The following is a 16,480-nucleotide window of genomic DNA, read 5'->3' on the forward strand; positions in this document are numbered from 1 at the left end:
GCGGAGCAGCTCGCACCCGCTCCGGCCGCCCCGCCGGCCCTTCCTCCCGCCCGCCCGAGCCCCGCGCCCGCCCTACGCCGCCGCCGTGGCGCAGCGCCCCGTCCCGGCCGCGGGCGTGCGGCGCGGAGACAGCGCAGGGACCGTCGTGAATAGCGCGGCGGGACTACGAGCCCCGAGGGGCGCCGCGCGCAGGAAGCGGAAAGCGGCGGCCGAGCGGGGCACCGGGAGCAGCGGTTCGGGGCCGGGGCAGGCCCGGCAGAGCCCCGGGCAGCGGCGGTGGTTCGGGCCCGAGGGACCGGCGAGCTCCGGGCGCGCGGAGGGCGCGGGCCGCAGCGGCCGGTGAGGGGCGGCGGGCGCTGTGCGGTGGGCGAGGACTACGACTCCCAGCCTGCCTTGCGGCCCGTGGGAGAGCGCCGACCCCCGGCTGGGGGTCGCAGCGCAGGCGGCGCTGGCCTCGGGGGCGGTGGGACCTGCCCGGGCTGAGGGTCCCGGAGGGTCCCGGGGGTGCTCCGGGGATCCCGTGGCTCCGTTCGTCCGGGGCCACGGCTTGGGAAAGGCGGGTGCGTGGCCCTGAGCCCTCACACGGAGGCTCCGTGCGCCCCTGAGCGTCCCCGGCGCTCCCCTGAAGGCGCCGCCGCGAGGGGATGGAGGATCCCAGGGCCTTCCCTGTGCGGAGCAGAGCCGGCGGCTGAGCCAACCTGGGCAGAAGCCGCTCGTAATTACAGCTTTAATGATCTGGCGGCACATGAAGCGAAGGTGGGGCCGTAGGGATGTGCTCGGCGCTGCGGGCGATGTGCAGCCGCGGTTCGGCGTGGGACGGGGGAGCGGGGCCGGGCCGAGCCGGGGCCTGCACCCGCCCGGCCTCGGAGCCCTGACCCACGTCCCGAGCCAAACCAAGGCCAGACTCGCCGGGCTAAGAAGCACCTTCACACCCTCCCACCCCACAGAGATGAGAGATGGGAGCAGTTCGACTCTCCGTGCTGGGCTGCTCTCTCCCGGAGCCACGAGGGAAAACAGAGAGGGCCCCAGATGGGACCCAGGCCAGCTGGTCCGGCACACCCTGATGGGAACTCAGTGGTCGTTGTTCCAGCAAAAGCAGCATCATTTAAGCCACTAATCTTGGAGGGTGGTTAGTGGCTGCTGAGTGAAACATGACAGTTGCTAAAGAGGGAGAATGTTCTCTTCAGGCTGTTGGACCCTCCCCAAAGGGCCCCCCAGGCTTTCTCTGCGGGGTACTGAAATGGCAAATGTTCATGAGACCTTCTGTAGGACACTGCAGGGACCAAAAGCTGATGAAGAGCTTGGGCTTCCCTTCATCCCTCTGTAAAATGTGACTGCCAGTCATATCAACACATTTATTTGCAGACATCTTTTCTAGAGGCTGCAGACATAGTTCTGCTGCTGTTCTTTGTGGTGGGCCAGAGCAGGAGCAGCCCCATGCTGCCTTCACTCACAGATGGGATTCCTGGTCTGGGGAAATTGAGGGCTTGGTGCTCCAGCAGTGCCTGAGGGAAGCACAAGCAGCTATCCCCCAAATCACAGGATCATGGAATATCCCAAGCTGGAAGGCACCCACCAGGATCATCAAATCCAACTGCTGGCCCTGCAATGGAATCCTGCCATGGCCAGTGGGGCTGTCTTGCCCATTGTAGGGCAAAATCTCTCAGGATCCACTTGGGAAAGGGAGAATTTAAAAGAATCCTCTGGCTCCACCATGGTGGGTGTTTCCAGTGAGATCTGTCACCAGCCATGGAGCAGTAGCTGGAGTGGGAGCTTGGGCACTTGGGGACATTCCATGCTGCACTCTGGTGCCACATGAGGTCCCCTCAGGTGTCCAGGTCCTGGCCCCACAGGTCACATGAGAGCTGCTGGGTGCCTTCATCCCTGATCCCTTCAGCCTTGTGGAATAGCAGATGGCTCCTCAAAGCACCCAGAACAAGCCCATGTGTGGGGAGTTGGGTTCAGCTCCTTTTGCTATGCTCGGGTTTATTGATGAGCGTGAGAGCACAGCAGAGGAGTCCCTGCAGCTCATGTGGGCTTCAACATCTTCACAGCACAGAGCCCAGCTCTGGCATGACAAGGAGTTCCTGGCTGGAATTGTGTCACCAGCCTGGCCGTCTTCATTTGGAGAATAAATGTGTGAAGCAAACTTTGCCCAGTTAGAAAGTGATTTCAAAAAGTGGATGTTTTCAGCGTGTTCAGTTAGGAATTACAATCGTGGGAAGGTTTGGGTTGGAAGGGACTGTAAAGCTCATCCCATCCCACCCCTGCCATGGCAGGGACACCTCCCACTGTCCCAGGCTGCTCCAAGCCCTGCCCAGCCTGGCCTTGGACACTGCCAGGGATCCAGGGGCAGCCCCAGCTGCTCTGGGCACCCTGTGCCAGGGCCTGCCCACCCTGCCAGGGAACAATTCCTAATTCCCAATATCCCATCCATCCCTGCCCTCTGGCCCTGGGAGCCATTCCCTGTGTCCTGTCCCTCCATGTCTTGTCCCCAGTCCCTCTCCAGCTTTCCTAGAGCCTCTTCAGGCCCTGCAAGGGGCTCTGAGGTGTCCCTGGAGCCTTCTCCTCTCCAGGTGAGCACCCCCAGCTCTCCCAGCCTGTCAGAAATTCAATGAACTGGGATCCACATTCCCTAATTTTAGCTGGATAAACTGAGGCCCATAACTGGCAGTGCCCATCTCATCTATGAGCACTGGAGTAAGACAGAGGTTTCCAGTTATTCCAGGCAAATTCCTGTTCCTGTCATGGATAATAAAGTGGATCTAACATTCAGTTGGTGCAGCAGAGGCATCAATATTGCAGTGAGCTGCATTCCTGGGAATGAAAGGTCAGAGGAATGTCACCTCCTGCTCTGCCCTGAGCAAACCCCATCACAGAAAACAATCATTTTCAAGTGTTGTTGCCCAGCTTCTCCTTCACCTGCCATGCCTCCTAAAACTATTCCAGGGCTTTTCCTGGAGCTGCCTGGGCTGCCTGGACCATCCTGAGCTTTTTCTGACCATACAAACCTTGCATTCCTCTGGCTGCAAAGGTTCTCCCCCACCACCAGCACTTCCCAAATCTGACAGAGGAGAGTGTCAGCCAGCTCTCCCTGATGCCTTTTTCAGGCTGCCCTAGAACAGAGACTGAACAGAGTTAAAGAATAAAGTAGTGATTTATTAGGAGGGCTCAATGGATGCACCTTGGGCAGCACAAGAGCCCAGCCAGGGCTGCACCCAAGATGAACCAAAATGGTCTCAAAATGCACGACTGGGCACAGAGTCTCTCACTTTTATGAGTTCTGCTCCATTTGTATATTGGAGTTAATTGTCCAGTTACAGCTTTAGCCCATGCAGTCCCATCCTGCTTGTTTTTCTCTCTCCAGTCCACATTGTTTGTGCTCTGGGGCCTGAGATTTGGATCATTTGTCCTTGATCCCAGCTAGAGAAGGAATTGTTTTGTCTCCCTACTCTGCGAAGAGAGCTCACCATCCCCTAATGTGAAGCTCAGAAGTGCACACTACAGCAGTGCAGAATCTGAAAAACAGAAAAGCCAAAACCTGAGGCACCATCCCCACGCCATGGACTGGCACAGCTGAGATCCAAGCAGCTGTGGATCGATGTGTGTCAGCCCAGACACAGCTCTGGATGTCTCTGTGAGCTCCCCTGGCCCTGATCCCAAGCTGCTGTGCCATGGGATACCCCAGAGGATGGGAGGTGGCCTGGAGCAGACCCAGCTGGCCAAGGCCAGGGGTACACACCCAGGGTTGGCAGGGACTGGAGGATGCACAGGGAGAATTCCCGTTGTGTTCTGGCAGTGCTGGAACCAGCAGCTCCTGCCTGAGGCACCTCAGGTGAGAGAGAGGAAGGGTTTGCATGTTCCACATGCCAGGATCTTCCACAGTCCTCATTTCCTAGGACACCAAGCTTGACTGAGCCTTCCCTCAGTTCTCACCTCTGCTGGCAAGTGGCTCTTTCTGGTGCCTGCCCTCAACCCTCCCAGCTGCAGCCTGAGCACGAGGAGGTCCTGATGGCCTTCAGAGGGCAGGACAGAAAGCCTTAGATCCATCATTGCTTTGGGAGGAGATCTTCCTCCTTGAGCTGTTGCAATGGAAGGTGCAAGGAAATGCAACCCTTTACTAAATATATAATCTATATATTTTGTATAAGGGTGGGCAGGCCCTGGCACAGGGTGCCCAGAGCAGCTAGGCTCTGCCCCTGGATCCCTGGGCAGTGGCTGCCCCTGGATCCCTGGAAATGTCCAATACCAGGCTGGACAGGGCTTGGAGCAAGCTGGGGTTGTGAAAGGTGTCCCTACCCATGGCAGGGGGTGGGACAAGATGAGCTTTAAAGTTCCTTCAACCCAAACCACTCCATGACTCTGTGATTATCTATGTGATTATCTATTACTGATCAGTGATATGTTTTTAGTGGTAGGGATCTCAAAGTTTTGTAGAAGATGTAGTGCTGTGTGTAATATCTGTGTGTGCAACACTGAGGGCACTTGAGGAAAGAATATGGTACAAACCCAGATTTTGCTTTCATTGCAAGAGAATGCATCTCCCACATTTTTGGTATGAGGGAAATTGGACTCAGTGACTTTGAGAGGTACAGGGATGGCCCAGGGGAGATCCAGACTGTGTTTGTGGAGGCACATGGTCACTGCACAGGCCCAGCAGCTGTCAGCAGTGCCTGGGCTGACACCAGACTCGTGGTTTCTCCTGCTTGCCCAGCACCACGTGCTGCCACCTGCAGAGGGACAGCTGAGGGGATGGAGGTGAATGGTCCTGCTGCAGCTGTGCCAGGACACGTTCAACGTGCTCTGTTGTCTTTTTTGGTGTGGTTATGGCACTCAAACCTCTCCCTGCTTGAAGGAAAGGTATCCATCCCCTCTGTTCAGAGAGGATTATCTGTTCCAAAACCCCCAGGTGATCCCAGGGCCCCACAGCTGTCCTTTAGGCACTGATTCTGTGCCTAAAACGGCCCCCTGGGCCCCACATCATGGGGACATGGGGGATTGGGGTGTCTCTTGGGTTGCTGGAGCTGTGGGAATGTTCATAGCACTCTGGGGGTATGGGGAATTCCCTGCAATCTTGGGGGAATTCTCACTAGAGGAGGAGAGTTGTCAGCATTTCCTTAGGGGAATTGGAGAGTCCTGGGAGTATCAGGGCCTTCTTGGGGGAATCTGGGAGCTCTGAGAGTATCCCCCTGGGTGTGTGGTGTCCCCAGGAGATGTCAAAGTCCCCAGTTCCTCACAACCATTGCACAAGTGCACGGAGACCTCGGGGATTTGGGGTACCCCAGCTGTCCTTGGTGGGGTGGGGGTGTCAGGGGAGCCCAGGGAGGGAAGGCCTCCCCTGGTCTCTGGCCAGGGGGGTGAGCTCACTGTGGCCCTTGGGCACACCTTGGGGCAGGGGTGGTGACAGGGACCCCCAGGGCCTTGGGAAGGACAGGTCTCATCCTCCTGCAGCCCCTCTACCAACCCCAGCACCCCTCAACACCCAGGCTCCCCCTTGACTCTCTACTTTCCCAGTGCTCCCCTACAGCCCCTGCTCACTCTCCTGCCCCCCCAGTGACCCCCAACCTTCCCCAGTGATGACCCAGAGGATCCCACTGCCCCCCAGTTCATTCCTCAGTGCTGTCCCACCCTGAGCCACCGATTGCCCAAGGAAAGAAAGGGATGTGGCTTTGGCAAGGGCCTGGAGTCCATGGCCTCCCTCATCTCCTTTGAGTGTTGGGCAGTTTTACCCATGTTTGCCATGGCCCCGATCGTTCCAGTCCCCACCAGAGCCATTCTGAGGGGTCTGGCTGTCCCCAAACAACAGTACATGGGCTCTGACCTGTCCCCTGCTCCTCACACACACGGGCTGGGCTGCTCTCTCATGGCTCCATGAGGGGATTGTGTCACAGCTGCCCAGGCTACCCTTTGGATTGCTGGGCAGGAATTTACCATTAATTAACCATTTACCAAGAATTAACCATTCCTATCCCCAAAGTACCTACTAAAGCCTTCAAATCATAGAATATGTCAGGCTGGGAGGGACCCACAGGGATCACTGCTCTTTAAGAGACCAGTCTTCCCAGTACAAAGTGTCCCAGGGATGTGGGGGCTGGAGACTCTTCCTCAGAAAGAGCTGAAGGCAGAGGGAAGAGTGGTAAAAAGGGTTTTTGGCAGCAGTGCCTCTTCTGCCACCCCTCTAGGCAGAGGGGTGGGATGACATAGGTGGAAGCTATGTTTTCATTGAAGTCTGTCAGAAGGGGTTGGTAGAAAGGGTTTGGTAGAGTGGGAGAGGAGAACCAAGTGTGTGTGAGGGGCTCAGCTCTGCTCCTTGGAGCAGCCTGCTCCAAAATCCCCGGGATCCAGAGTGTTTCTCTTGTCACCCCAAGGCCCACATTGTTCTTCTGCCAGGTCTCACTGACAGCTGAGTAAGGGCCTTGGAGATCCCCAGCATCCACAATGATGAACTCCCACAGGAGGAGCACCTGGAATGACACGGATTAATGAGACAGTAAATGACAGAGGAGCCGAGACAATGCACAATGAAGACTCTTTTATGGAAGAGACACAGCAGGTGCAGCTCTGGCCATGTTCACCCACAGAGGAAATCAGCTCCTGGCCATCAGTGGTGCCTGTGGTGCTCATCTTTGAGGGGTGGCATGATCTCTCCAGTCTCTAAAATCCTGTCCCCCTGTGGGAAGAGAGCATGGTGAGCATTCCCTGTGGCATCCAGACTCCCCCTGCACAGCCCAGTCCTTCAGGGAACCTGCAACTGTCCCCACTTCCAGGCAGGAATCTCAGCACAACTCACTCAGAACACCCTTATTCCCCCAACATCCCCAGAATGCTGGAGTAACATCACAGCAAAATTTCCTGGAGCCTGTGCTTGCTTTACCCCTTGTTTTCACTACAGAACAGCAGCCACACATTTTGAGCTGTTTTGTTTTAAAAATTACTCATAACACTGCATAATCCCCTCCAGCAGTGATCAGTGAGTCCAACCCCATGGCCCAGAGGCCATGGAGAGCAATGGAATCCCTCAAAAATCAACCTGCTGCCCCAGTGCCACTTGTTCCAGCTCTAGGCACAGTCTTGGCCTGCTGAGCTGACCTAACTCAAATGAAAAATGAGGCTGAAGACAGAAGCCAACAGCTTGACCTTCAGCATGTTGCTTTGTGGTTGTTTGGGATGGAATATTTTATAATTTTATTTTAGATAGAGCATGATTAGGAGGTATTATGGCAGAAATGGGCAGCAGTCAGAAAGGGCAGAGCTGATCTTCTGTAGGAATATTTGCCCTCTGACTTGTTACACCAATCAGTAACAGCTCAGAGCAGCCTGGAAACAGAAAAGACCAAACATTGTGACACTCTGCTTCATGGAACTTGTCCTAAGCTGAGGTGGCCCAACTCTTTGGGGACACCTGAGTGTGAGGACCTTCAGGGACAACTGGGACCAAGCCAGAACCAACATTCTCAGGGCTTAACGAGGAGAAGCAGAGCAACTCCTGTGTGATTCCATGTGTTAATAATCACTGGGGCTTTGAACACCCATTCCCAAAAGGAATGTTTGTATTTTCCACCCAGGAGGGCAGCATCAGCCAGGTTCTACAGAGAGGTAACACTGAAACAGGCACTGAGATAAGATTAAAATGCCCAAACCCACTGTTGCTGTGCTGCCCACAGGACCCAGCACATCCCTTGGGAAAGCTGTCACTAGACATTTCCTAGGTGCTGCACAAAGCTCCCTGGAAACCCCTTCCTGTCTGTGTGACACAGCTGGAAGATAAGACAGGTCATGAGAGACTTACTGGGAATATCCGTGGGTTGGTCATAACCACCCCGTGCGGCGATTTCTGGAAGCAGGGGAGAACACAGGGAAGGGGCAAAGAGAACAGTGTTACTTGGAGAAAGCACAAAGGGTGTTCAAAATGGGCACCCCGACCCTTCCAGGATACAAACTGTGCTAAGCACAAGTCCTGTTAAACCTTCCACTACTTAGAGAAATGCCTGAGGCTGCAGCAGTCCCACCTGCCAGGGAAGGCAGGGCTGGCCCCTTTCCCTCCCCACACCAACTGCTGCCCTGGTTATTCCCAGGGCTGTTCCTGCAGGACAGGAACAATTCAGACACAGCTTTTCTGCTTCGATCACAGGAGAAGCTGGGCACTGCCATAAATCATGGAATGGTTTTGGTTGGAAGGGGCCTTGAGCCTTCCACTATCCCAAGTTATTCCAAGCCCCGTCCAGCCTTGGACACTTGCAGGGATCCAGGAGCAGCCCCAGCTGCTCTGGGCACCCTGTGCCAGGGCCTGCCCACCCTCACAGGGAACAATTCCTGATTGCCAAGATCCCATCCAGCCCTGCCCTCTGGCAGTGGGAGCCATTCCCTGTGTCCTGTCCCTCCATGCCTTGTCCCCAGTCCCTCTCCAGCTCTCCTGGAGCCCCTTCAGGCCCTGCAAGGGGCTCTGAGGTGTCCCTGGAGCCTTCTCCTCTCCAGGTGAGCACCCCCAGCTCTCCCAGCCTGGCTCCAGAGGGGCTCCAGCCCTTGGGACATCTCCATGGGCTCCTCTGGACTCTCTCCAGCAGCTCCAGGTCCTGCTGCTGTTGGCTCAGGGCTGTGGAAGCTCTGCAGGTAGGGTCTCACAAGGGTGATTTTTGGGATGAAGTATCACACTAAATTTATATGTAAGTGCTACCCCAGCAAGGCAACACAAGCGGTGAACAGGCCACGGGGAATAACCTTCATCTGCAGCCGAACGTGAGCAGCACCCTCCCCCACCCGCTGTGGGACCACTCCCGCTCCATCCCCCCGGCCCTTCCCGGGCATTCCCTCCCCCCGGCGGGCCCGCACGCACCCGGAGATGGTACTTCAGGTAGTAGGTGATGGCCCAGGCGGGGAGCAGCACCCGCAGCAGGACGAAGCGGCCGCCCTGGTAGAACGTGTGCACCTGCGGGCACAGGGACGGTCAGGCAGGGCCAGCGGCCCGGGCGAGGCCGCGCGGTGCCCGCGTCCCGCCGCTCACCTGCTGCCGCCAGGGCTCCCCGGGCCGCAGGAAGCGCTCCCAGAAGGCGGCCACGGGCCCGAGCCGCTGCGGCGGCAGGACGGGCTCCCGCGGGCTCAGCTCCTGGTCCCGCAGCCAGCGGCGCCGCAGGGCGCGGAGCTGCTGCACCCGCAGCCTCTCATCCTGCGCGGGGCTGCTCATGGCGCCTCAGCCCGCCCGGGCCGCTCGCTCGGCTCCGGGTCGGTTCGACTCGGGTCGCTCCGGTCCCGTTCAGCCCCGCTCGGCTCGCTCCGGTCCCGCTCGGGCGCCGTGTCCTTCGCGGCGGCGCGCGGCGGTGACGTCACGGGGCGCGCAGTGGTGACGCGGCAGGCAAGGCCCCCGAGGTGGCGGCGGGGCTGTGGCGGCTCTGCCGTGAGGGGAGCCCGGGAACCGGGAGGGTCTGGGGAAAGGACAGCGCAGGGGGACTCAGCTGGGGCCTCTTACAGTGCCCGCAGGCAGCAGATAGGGCAAGTGTACTTGCGACAGCATGGAGGGACAGGACACAGGGAATGGCTCCCAGTGCCAGAGGGCAGGGCTGGATGGGATATTGGGAATTAGGAATTGTTCCCTGGGAGGGTGGGCAGGCCCTGGCACAGGGTGCCCAGAGCAGCTGGGGCTGCCCCTGGATCCCTGGCAGTGCCCAAGGCCAGGCTGGATGGAGCTTGGAGCAGCCTGGGACAGTGGGAGGTGTCCCTGCCAATGCAGGGGTGGAATGGGCTGGTCCCCAATGACCCTTCCCAGCCAAACCATTCCACGATCCCCTGATTCCATTATTCCAATATTCTGTGTTTCCAGTGATTCCACGATTCCATAAATTGCAATGTTTCCATGGTTCTTATGATCTCAATGATTCATTGATCCACGTTTCCCCGATGCCAGCCAGTGCTCCGTGATCTCGATGTTCCCCTGATTCCTGTGTTCCCCTGCTCCCGCTGTTCCCCCGCTTCCGGTGTGTGTTTCCCCCTATCCCGGTGTGTGATTCCCCCCAAGCCGGTGTGTGCTCCCCCCATCCCGGTGGTGATTCCCCCCATCCCGGTGTGTGTTTCCCCCCATCCCGGTGTGTGTTTCCCCCCATCCCGGTGTGTGATTCCCCCCATCCCGGTGTGTGCTCCCCCCATCCCGGTGTGTGTTTCCCCCCATCCCGGTGTGTGTTTCCCCCCATCCCGGTGTGTGATTCCCCCCATCCCGGTGTGTATTCCCCCCATCCCGGTGTGTTTCACCCCTCCCGGTGTTTCTTGCTCGGGCAGCGGGGCCGTGGCGCCCCCTTGCGGCCCGGGCAGCTCTGTGGGGCAGCCGTGTCCGGGGGTCGCGGGTTCGATCCCCGCTCGGCCGTTCCGTGCTCCGGGCCCGTGGGGCGGCGCCGCTCCGCCCTCGGGGCGGCTCCTGCTCCCGGGACCCGGGCCCTGCCCGGCCGTGTGTGCTGCGGGGCCATGGCCGAGCCGCGCCCGGGGCTGGCCCTGCGCTTCCAGCGCCGCTTCCTGGCGGCGCGGCCGCTCCGCTCGCTTCCCTGGCCGGTACGGAGGGGCCGGGCGGGGGAAGGCGGCACCGCGGCGTTGTTTATTAATTAATTAATTTATTTATTTATCCTGTTCTAGGAACTTGAGCAAAGCCTGCGGACTGCGCCGGACTCCGCGCTGCTGGCGGATATTCTGCACAAGGTGAGGGGCGGCTCGGAGTCATCCCGAGCCATCACCGGGGTGTCCCAAATCCGCCGGAATTGCTCAGAAATCCGGAGATCGGTGATCCAGTGTCGCGGTGTTTCGTTAGGCCCCGCAGATCCGCAGATTCCCTTCTTTGCCCGGTATTTGGGTGTTCTTAGATCAAAACAGACCCGCGTGCCGCAGCACTGATGTGGTGAATGGCTCCGGGATGTTTGGGATACAGGGAATGGGGGTGCTGAACTGTCCTGCGGATGGAGATCACGAATCAGGCAGCAAACCAAAACGGAAAGAAGGAAGAGAAGAGCAAAAGAAGGAGGAGAGTAAATTGGATTATTTTCAGTCTATTTTCCTCTTTGTGCAATTGAAAAGGGATATTTTTGTTGCCACAAAAAGTAAGAAATCTGTGGCCACAGTTATGTAAACTCACAGACCTGTCAGAAATCATCCCATTTCAATTTCTGGCTTAGAATCTCTTGTACAGACTAAATTCCAAAGTATTTCATGGCACCCAGACCCAATTAATGGTCCTCCTGTGGTCCTTAGTGCCTTTCCTAAGCCCTGCCCTGGGTAATTGGTTTCCATGGCTCTTCTCATTGTAGACAATTCTTCACCCTCTGTGTGTGAAATATCCCCCTTCAGCCAAGTACAGGAGGTGCTTCCTGACTGAGCTCATCAAAAAGGTACCTCTTGCTTTTCAGCTTATTTTTCACTTGTTTTTCTATTTTTTTCTTTTCCCTTGAGAATACCTCATGTAATAACCAACCACAACATTCAGTGTAAATTCACTGTACTAAAATGGGGCTTAGAGTGCAATTGTTTTGTCTTTCATGACAATGTCATGCTCAGGGCTGCCCTGTTCTCTTCCCCCACAGCTTGAATCCACAGCAGCTGAACCCCTGGATGAACTCTATGAGGCACTGGCAGATGTTCTAAAAGAAGAAGAAGAAGAATCTACTCACTGTTACAAAAACTACTTACTGGTAAAAACTGACTCTACACTGTTCTAAACCACATTTACTCACCCAAATGAAGCAATAATTGGCTTTATAAACACTCACCTTTATTGTAAATGCAGGGTGCCCCGATGAAGGCAGGAATGATGGATCTGACTCCATGTTCTCAGAAGGCTAATTTATTATTTTATATATACTATATATATATAGTATTATATATTTATTTATATATTTATTTATATATTTATATATATAGTATTATATATTTTATTATATATTTATTATATAATTATATATATAATAGTATAGTATTCTTTAATATAATATAGTATATTATATATATATAATATACTATATTATATTAAAGAATACTATACTATTATTATATTAAAGAATACAGAAAAGATACTTACAGAATGCTAGAAAGATAATAATGAAAACTCCTGACTCTTTCCAGAGTCCTGACACAGCTTGGCCCTGATTGGCAAAGAGTGAAAACAACTCACAGCAGAATCCAATGAAACAATCACCTGTGGTAAACAATCTCCAAACACATTCCAAACAAGCACAATACAGGAGAATTAAATGAGATAAGAATTGTTTTCCTTTTCTGTGTGGTTTCTCCCGCTGCCTTTCAGCTTCCCAGGAGAAAAGCCTGGAGGAATTTTTTCAGAGAATGTGAATGCCATACACCCTGGAGCCTGGAGTGCTTCCTGCCTTTTTCCAGGTGCCCCTGTTGATTGTAAGCTCTCAGTCATGGCCTGTGCTGATGCATCTTTGCCTCCCTGTGTCCCGCAGCCCTCGGGGGACTGTGTGAGCCTCTGCGAGAGCACAGCGCTGATCTCCGGGGGCACCACGGGGCTCCTCACCTGGGAGGCTGCCCTGCACCTGGCCCAGTGGGCCCTGCAGAACCCCAGCCTCTTCAGGGGCAGGTATGGCAGCAGCAGGGCTGCACCAAAGAGCTGTGATCCTGCAGGACCACACAGTGCTTTGGCTGGGAGGGGACATCATTCCATGGGCAGGGACACCTCCCACTGTCCCAGGCTGCTCCAAGCCCTGCCCAGCCTGGCCTTGGGCACTGCCAGGGAACAATTCCTAATTCCCATCCATCCCTGCCCTCTGGCACTGGGAGCCATTCCCTGTGTCCTGTCCCTCCATGCCTTGTCCCCAGTCCCTCTCCAGCTCTCCTGGAGCCCCTTTAGGCCCTGGCAGGAGCTCTGAGGTGTCCCTGGAGCCTTCTCCTCTCCAGGTGAGCACCCCCAGCTCTCCCAGCCTGGCTCCAGAGCAGAGGGGCTCCAGCCCTCTGATACTGTGATCTACACAACTGTAATTTAATAACATAAATATTTAATAACAGACTATGCACCCAAAATAACTGAAATTACACCCTTTTGCTGCTGAGTAATTGCTGCTCTTGTCTGTTCTGCCAAACTTTAACCAAGGAGAGGACCTGATTTAGGACATGATTTGGGATCAAACCCTTGCACTGTGCAGTCTGCCCTGCTCTGTGAGGTCAGCTGTTCAGTTTTCAGTAATTTCACTATTGACCTTCACCTCATGATGGGATGCACCAAGAATTATCTGTGTTAGATTAGTGTGCAGCTCTGATCACATCATTTCCAATTTATTTATAAGCAGTCAAGACGAGCAAGGAGTTTTGAGGAAAGATAATTTAATAATAATTAAGCTCACAGGGGAAGGAACTGTGCTGCTCAGTGTCTGTTTCTCTCCACTGACTAAAAACTGGAGAGCCAGCTCAGGTGGAAACAACTGTGCTGCAGATGGCCAAGGCCAGGTGGGAATGTCTCTCCTCCCTGTGGTGGGAATGCTTTGTGCCTTACAGAAATCAGCATTTCAGCTAATTAATTTTATGCTGACAATTCCACCCTCAGTTATTCCCAACTCTCCAGTTGCTTTGCATAAAGGTTAGATTGTGGATAGTTCACTCAAAAATTATTGTAATTATCTGGAACTGATTTTACCTTTAATTATATTTAGAATGTTTTGATTTCTAACTCAGTGCAGAGTCCTGATAGTACTTTTTACTCCATTACCCTCAGGACAGTCCTGGAATTGGGGAGTGGGATTGGCTTCACTGGAATTGCCATCTGCAAGAGCTGCCAGCCCAGGACGTTCATATTCAGTGACTGCCACCCCCGTGTTCTCCAACAGCTGGGGGAGAACCTGCAGCTGAACGGCCTCACCCCAGGGCCTGAGGTGACCTGGAGCACCCAAAGAGAGTCCCAAGGGCAGGAGGGGGAAGGACAGAGCTGCCAAACCCCAGAAGTGATGGTGGCTGAGCTTGACTGGGGCTCAGTGACAGAAAAACAACTGCTGGCTCTCAGAGCTGACGTTGTCATTGCAGCAGGTACTGCAGCCACAGGGAGCAGGGCTGGGCAGGGCTCAGCGACCCCAGCAGCCTCTTGAGGAGTAACAAATAACAACAGCCAGCTACAGACTTATTTGTACTTGTCTGTGTATAAATTCAGAGGGAGATTTATAAAGAATCCAGTAATGGAGAACCTAGTGGCATTAGGATGATGGTGGTGATACCCAGTGAGAGCAGAATGTCTCAGCTGTAGGACATACACCCTGATTTGGAGCTTTGCAAAGAAAAACCTGAGAATCCAGGTGCAAAAATGACTTTGGCATCCCAGGTATCACAGGATGCAGTGAATGGGAATTGTATAAACTGAAGTCACTGCATGGTTCCTAATGGCAGTGACACTGCTCAGTGCCCAAACCAGCCCCAGCTGCACTCTGAAGGCAAGAGCTGAGGGGCACTGACATCTCTCTGCTATTTGCTGTTACTCACTGCAGCACAAGGACCTGGAGTGGAGCACACACCTGCACACTTCTGTGTAGGAAACAGCCCCCCCTGAGCATCAGCATTCTGCTCCCCTTGGTGTTCCCTGACCTCTCACCACCATTTCTGCTCTTCAGGGAATGACTCCAGATGAAAACATCTGCAAGTCCTTGGCAGCAGCCTCTAAACCACTCATTTCTAACAAGGCAGGTTTGTTTTGCCAAGGGCAGTGGGAGCAGAGCACCAACACTCAGTGGTTCTGCTGCCTCCCTTAGGATGGGCTTAAATAAAATATCTGACAATCCATTTACTAAAAGGAGCACTGATTTTTAGTGATGAGGGCATAGCCCATAAAATGTCAATATTCTCCACACTGTGAAGATTTTATTTCTGCTTTGCAATTTTTATTCTGGTTTTTGCTCGATTCTCAATAAATATTGTATGTTTCTTTTTTTTTTTTTGTAGATGTGGTGTATGATCCTGAGATAATTTTAGCCCTCATTGGGATGCTACAGAAGCTCTCCACCTCCAGAGCAGACAGGAAAGCTCCTGAGGTGTTCATTGCCTCCACAATCCGAAACCCAGACACGTATCAGCTGTTCCAGGCCGAGCTGGGTGGGTGCCTGTTCCATCCAGTGTGCAATAGTTCTGCCTTTTTGCCTTTCCCCATTACTTGTTCTGTGGTAGAGAGGAGCAGGAGCATTGTCCAAGGGCAGGATCTTATCCTAGAGCTGGATTTAGGAGCAGTAGCTTTTGCACATGGATTTCATCAGCTTGGAACTCACCTTTGGGTACATCCTGGCTATCACAGCTCACATCTGTGAGGGATGATTTGTAATCTGGTGCCAATAGGAAAGTAAAAAGAGGTTTAAGCTTAAAGGAGGGAGCCATCAGTGCTGCACTGTCAGTGATAACACCTGAGATGCAGCCTAAACCCTTTATCTTACCTTACTTGTTCCTTGACCTGACTCTATTTTCACCTTTTCTCTTTTGACAAAAACCACCAACTAGGGATTAAATAAAATACATTTGGGGATTTTTCTTCATATAAACTTCTAAAGCCTATCTTTTGCAGTGTCAGCTGGTGTTCACCACCTGGACCTGATGATCCCTGTGGGTTCCTTCAACTCAGGATATTCTGTGGAATTCTGGTTAATTCACAAAGTGACACTGAGTGCTCAGCAGAGGCATTAATGAGATTTTTACAAAAACACTCATAAGCATTTGCCTGACAATCACAGCATGCTAAAGATCTCTTCTTACAGAACTTGTCATGCAACTTTTGCTCTTCATTTTATTGGCATAAATATGATTCCCAGTGTTTCTCTTCACAGATAAAGCTGGGATCAGGTGGCAGGTGCTTCCAGCCCACAGCAGCTGTAATTTTCTCTATGATGTGCAGCCAGATGTAACTATTCTACAGCTATTTGTATAGGCTTGGAAACAGAACTGGAATATTGAGACCAACAGGAGCTGTGTCAGCCCTGTAACAAGATTATGCTGAATTCTGGGAAGGAGGTTCTGAGGAGACAGCTGGACACATGGACACATGGAGTCCTTCCTCTAATTCCCAGCATGGATCCAAGCCTGCAGCTGCCCCTAGGAAGTGACTGAACTTCAAGCAACAGAAACCAAAAAGCCCCAATCACACTTCACTTGGATTCTGTAGAAGACAGCAGAATTCAAGCAGGGATTTTTCCCAACTGTGTTGTGATTTGTGAGTATTGGGGGCAACCTGCAGGATCACAGGGTGAGGATCTCCCCAGACAAGGGAGCAAAGCCATGCTTCACAGTAATCAATGGGTTTTGGTTTTAAAACCAGCTGTAATAGTCTTCTCTGGTGTTTTATGTCTGTGTGTACTTGCAGTTTGGGTTGGCTTAAAAACCCCCAATAAACAGTGACCAGTAGCTGTAGTTGTGTCCCAGGATGACTCTGCTGTAAATCAGGTGCACCTTTACTCTGCAGTGATGACAAGTCAGAATTGATGGCCCTTTCTCTCACAGGACTGCCACTTCCACAGTGGCTGCTGGGAATCCAGGC

General features: G+C 53.8%; 2 protein-coding genes across 2 annotated transcripts; one reads left to right on the top strand and one right to left on the bottom strand.

The window, feature by feature from the left end:
* Positions 1-6,517: 6,517 nt before the first annotated feature.
* NDUFB6 (NADH:ubiquinone oxidoreductase subunit B6) lies at positions 6,518-9,325 on the bottom strand. Its single transcript, XM_066560866.1, has 4 exons — positions 9,002-9,325; positions 8,834-8,926; positions 7,790-7,834; positions 6,518-6,670 (listed from the first exon to the last, which is right to left on the bottom strand). The coding sequence occupies exons 1-4, from the start codon at positions 9,179-9,181 to the stop codon at positions 6,602-6,604; spliced, it is 387 nt and encodes a 128-aa protein (XP_066416963.1). The 5' UTR covers positions 9,182-9,325; the 3' UTR covers positions 6,518-6,601.
* Positions 9,326-10,399: 1,074 nt separating this feature from the next.
* EEF2KMT (eukaryotic elongation factor 2 lysine methyltransferase) lies at positions 10,400-16,353 on the top strand. Its single transcript, XM_066560954.1, has 8 exons — positions 10,400-10,533; positions 10,615-10,677; positions 11,280-11,360; positions 11,553-11,660; positions 12,432-12,565; positions 13,694-14,001; positions 14,905-15,054; positions 15,774-16,353. The coding sequence occupies exons 1-8, from the start codon at positions 10,450-10,452 to the stop codon at positions 15,872-15,874; spliced, it is 1,029 nt and encodes a 342-aa protein (XP_066417051.1). The 5' UTR covers positions 10,400-10,449; the 3' UTR covers positions 15,875-16,353.
* Positions 16,354-16,480: the final 127 nt, after the last annotated feature.

Source organism: Molothrus aeneus, chromosome 16, assembly GCF_037042795.1.
Source record: "Molothrus aeneus isolate 106 chromosome 16, BPBGC_Maene_1.0, whole genome shotgun sequence".
In the NCBI taxonomy this organism is placed as follows: Eukaryota; Metazoa; Chordata; class Aves; order Passeriformes; family Icteridae; genus Molothrus; species Molothrus aeneus.

Bases quoted from the DNA above. Each gene is read 5' to 3' on its own strand.
- EEF2KMT (XM_066560954.1), top strand. From the start codon at position 10,450: ATGGCCGAGCCGCGCCCGGGGCTGGCCCTGCGCTTCCAGCGCCGCTTC. The intron at 10,534-10,614 runs GTACGGAGGGGC...ATCCTGTTCTAG, and splicing joins TCCGCTCGCTTCCCTGGCCG to GAACTTGAGCAAAGCCTGCG. The intron at 11,661-12,431 runs GTAAAAACTGAC...TGTGTCCCGCAG, and splicing joins GTTACAAAAACTACTTACTG to CCCTCGGGGGACTGTGTGAG.
- NDUFB6 (XM_066560866.1), bottom strand. From the start codon at position 9,181: ATGAGCAGCCCCGCGCAGGATGAGAGGCTGCGGGTGCAGCAGCTCCGC. The intron at 8,927-9,001 runs GTGAGCGGCGGG...CTGTGCCCGCAG, and splicing joins GGGAGCCCTGGCGGCAGCAG to GTGCACACGTTCTACCAGGG. The intron at 7,835-8,833 runs GTGCGTGCGGGC...CCCTGCTTCCAG, and splicing joins ACCTGAAGTACCATCTCCGG to AAATCGCCGCACGGGGTGGT.